General features: G+C 35.6%; 1 protein-coding gene across 1 annotated transcript; it reads left to right on the top strand.

Moving 5' to 3' along the window:
* Positions 1 to 731: 731 nt before the first annotated feature.
* Positions 732 to 3256, top strand: LOC121459078 (zinc finger protein 120-like). The gene is made up of 3 exons (XM_041668588.1): positions 732 to 765; positions 1148 to 1208; positions 2434 to 3256. Exons 1-3 carry the CDS (start codon positions 732 to 734, stop codon positions 3254 to 3256), a joined length of 918 nt encoding a protein of 305 aa, XP_041524522.1.
* Positions 3257 to 4231: the final 975 nt, after the last annotated feature.

Below are 4231 nucleotides of genomic sequence, written 5' to 3'. Positions count from 1 at the left end.
AATGTAGACAGTGTCTTTTTGTTTGTTTGTTTTTTGTTTATTGTTTATTTGATTTTTGAGTCATGGTTTCTCTGTAGCTTGGGAGCCTGTCCTGGAACTATCTCTCAAAGTACAGGCTGTCCTCAAACTCACAGAGACCAACCTGCCTCTGCCTCCTGATTGGTAGGATTAAAGGCATGCACCAGCACTTCCTGGAAGACAGGGTTTTACTATGTACTTTCACCTTCCTGGACCTTATTGCATAGACTTGTCTGGCATTTAACTCAGGGAAAAATATACCCGCCTCTGCTTTTGAAGTTCTGAGCTTAAAGGCATGAGTCAATACAACCAGGTTGTCCAACTTATTTTTCTATTTGTAGTTAGTTAATCTTCATAAAATTTTCTCATGTGTACTATATACTGTTGATATGTTTTCTTGTTTCTCTTTGCTAATAGATATTTCACATGTAAGGTGATATCTCATTCAAAGAGTAAAGAAATGACAGAGATGACTCTCCTATACACTTTCCTTCTAAAGTGAGTGTCTATGTCTTAGAATATGACTAGGGAATACCAGAATTTTATGACTATACTATCAAAGAAGTATACATTTACAATGGTGTCACTATCATGTCACTATCATGTATGGCATATTTTAGAAGGCAGTGACCTATGATGATGTGCATATCAACTTCACTTGGGAAGAGTGGAATTTGCTGGATCCTTCCCAGAAGAATCTCTACAAAGATGTGATGCTGGAGACCTACAGGAACCTCACTACTATAGGTAAAAATTAATTTCCTTCTTGTTTCAAAATAAAGGGACAGCTTTTTCTTGGTTAATTATGTTCTTCAATAATTTGATTTAAACCGGGCAGTGGTGGCACACGCCTTTTATCCCAGCACTCGGGAGGCAGAGGCAGGCAGATCTCTGAGTTCGAGGCCAGCCTGGTCTACAAGAGCTAGTTCCAGGACAGGCACCAAAAGCTACAGAGAAAACCTGTCTCGAAAAAAACAAAAAAAAATGAGAAAAAAATAATTTGATTTAGAAAGGAGAATAAGAATGAGGTAAATAAATCAAAATGGTTCTAAGGTTTAGTTAAAATAGTTACTTAAATGATGCATAGTATTCAATATTATAACATACATTTTCTGGTACTGCATTTTAGGATACATTTGGGAAGAACATAATAGTAAAGAACATTGTCAACATTCTAGAAGACATGAAAGGTAATTTTCTTATGCATGCTGAAAATAATGATCCTCTAATAAAATGATAATGTGTCCTAGAAGATTTAAATAAAAGCAACAGTGTGAATAAGCACAGCTTTAAGTGCATTTATGATTATTAACTTCTGAAAAATCCATATAGAATTTCATGTAGTTGAATTACATTTTCAAGGCATTTTTTTTAATTAAGAAATCATGAGAAATGGCTAAACAGATATCAGCATTTGAAGCATACAACCATGAGAGCTATTCTGTAGATCCACCAATCCATTTATTTCTTACTACTCATAATACAAAATGTGTATACATTGGAGTGATGATAAGTATATCTGCAAGACTTTCTAATAAATCGAGAGCACATAGTAAATCTTGTATTACTCATATACTTCTTATTACTATATTAAGATTGGTGACAGAAGCAGTTAGAGTTAAGTGGCAGTTGTTGTGAAGAAACTTCTACTGCACATCTATGAGGAACAGAATGTCACACCGTGATAATTCAGTGTGGAAATTTTTTGTTTGTGATTCTTCCTTTACCTTGTATACCACAAATTACTCTCAATACAAGCCTATGCGCATGGGAATATGGAAAATCACAGCATATCTCTCTCTAAAAACAATTAGAAGATAAGCATTAGTCCCCATGTTAAGTACCCTTTCTCAAATTGATTGAACTATATAAAAAATTGGTTTTCTCACATAACTGTTAATACATAAAAAAAGTCACAGTGCAGAGAAGCCACATGAGTTCTAGAATTGTGCAAATACTTCTTATTGTCCTAGTTTACTTAGCAAATGTAGTATGATTTACAGTATAGGACAGTTTAAGAATGCAATAAAGTTGTTCTGAGGTTATTCAGTTGTCTTCAAATATGTGAAATATGTCAAATTGAAAAATGTTTCTGTAAAGGTGAAAATTTAAACCACATAATAAAGGAATTTACCATGACAAGTGTCTTAAAAAATGCAAAAGAACCCTTAATTACAGAAGAAAGCATGAGTTTAAACAAAGTTATAAAACCTTAATATCTGAATTCTGTTTACTATTAGACTAAATTATAAAAATAATACATACAGATATGTAGGTTCATGAGTGTATTGAATGTGGTAAAACTTTTATGTGTTCCAATTATACTTGCAGGATTAAAAGAAATAATTCTGGAAAGAAATATTCAGTACATCCTCAATGTGATAAAGCCTTGGCATATGATACTCAGCTTCAGAGGAATGAAAGAAAATATTATAGTGAGAAATCCTATGCATCTAATCAGTGTTGTAAAGCCTTTGCTCATCACAGTTCTTTTCAAATGAACACAAGAACACATACTGAAAAAAAACCCTGTGAATGTAATCACTGTGGTAAGGCCTTTGCATATCAGAGTGATCTTCAAAGGCATAAAAGAACACATACTGGAGAGAAACCCTATGAATGTAATCAGTGTGGTAAGGCCTTTGCACGACATGATCATCTTCAATCACATAAAAGAACACACACTGGAGAGAAACCACATGAATGTAGTCAGTGTGGTAAGGCCTTTGTTCAACACAGTCATCTTAAAGAGCATAAAAGAACACATACTGGAGAGAAACCTTATGAATGTAATCAGTGTAGTAAGGCCTTTGCTCAACAAAATGCTCTTCAAAACCATGAAAGAACACATACTGGAGAGAAACCCTATGCATGTAATCAGTGTGGTAAAGCCTTTGCACGACACGGTCATCTTCAATCGCATAAAAGAACACACACTGGAGAGAAACCCTATGAATGTATTCTGTGTGGTAAGGTCTTTGCTCAACACAGTCATCTTCAAATACATGAAAGAACACATACTGGAGAGAAACCCTATGAATGTATTCAGTGTGGTAAGGCCTTTGCACGACACGATCATCTTCAATATCATAAAAGAACACACACTGGAGAGAAACCATATAAATGTAGTCAGTGTGGTAAGGCCTTTGCTCAACAAAATACTCTTCAAAACCATAAAAGAACACATACTGGAGAGAAACCCTATGAATGTAATCAGTGTGGTAAGGCCTTTGCATGACTTAATCATCTTCAATTGCATAGAAGAACACATACTGGAGAGAAACCCTATGAATGTAATCAGTGTGGTAAGGCCTTTGCTCAACACAGTCATCTTCAAATACATGAAAGAACACATACTGGAGAGAAATCCTATGCATGTAATCAGTGTGGTAAAGCTTTTGCACGACACGGTCATCTTCAATCGCATAAAAGAACACACACTGGAGAGAAACCCTATGAATGTATTCAGTGTGGTAAGGTCTTTGCTCAACACAGTCATCTTCAAATACATGAAAGAACACATACTGGAGAGAAACCCTATGAATGTATTCAGTGTAGTAAGGCCTTTGCACAACACAGTACTCTTCAAACCCATAAAAGAACACATACTGGAGAGAAACCTTATGAATGTAATCAGTGTAGTAAGGCCTTTGCTCAACAAAATACTCTTCAAAACCATGAAAGAACACATACTGGAGAGAAACCCTATGAATGTAATCAGTGTGGTAAAGCCTTTGCACGACACGATCATCTTCAATCGCATAAAAGAACACACACTGGAGAGAAACCCTATGAATGTAATCAGTGTGGTAAGGCATTTGGACGGCCCCATACTCTTCAATTGCATAAAAGAATACATACTGGCGAGAAACCCTATAAATGTAATCAGTGTGGTAAGACATTTGCTCAACACAGAGCTCTTCAAATACATGAAAGAACACATACTGGAGAGAAACCCTATGCATGTAGTCAGTGTGGTAAGGCCTTTGCTCAACACAGTGCTCTTCACAAGCATAAAAGAACACATACTGGAGAGAAATCCTATGAATGTAATCAGTGTGGTATGGCCTTTGGACAGCTTCATTCTCTTCAATTGCATAAAAAAACACATACTACCTAGAAACCCTATGAATGTAGTCAGTGTGGTAAGGCCTTTGCTCAACACAGTCATCTTAAAGTGCATAAAAGAACACATACTGGAGAGAAACCTTAT

The sequence above is a fragment of the Microtus oregoni genome, unplaced genomic scaffold, assembly GCF_018167655.1.
Source record: "Microtus oregoni isolate MIOR12 unplaced genomic scaffold, Mior012 000018F_ref0000195, whole genome shotgun sequence".
NCBI classification, from domain to species: domain Eukaryota; kingdom Metazoa; phylum Chordata; class Mammalia; order Rodentia; family Cricetidae; genus Microtus; species Microtus oregoni.
This window is presented reverse-complemented; position numbering and strand designations above follow the sequence as displayed.

Coding starts and splice junctions, on each gene's coding strand:
- LOC121459078 (XM_041668588.1), top strand. CDS start 732: ATGCTGGAGACCTACAGGAACCTCACTACTATAG. Junction 766..1,147: donor CAGGAACCTCACTACTATAG/GTAAAAATTAAT, acceptor ACTGCATTTTAG/GATACATTTGGGAAGAACAT. Junction 1,209..2,433: donor CATTCTAGAAGACATGAAAG/GTAATTTTCTTA, acceptor TCAGCTTCAGAG/GAATGAAAGAAAATATTATA.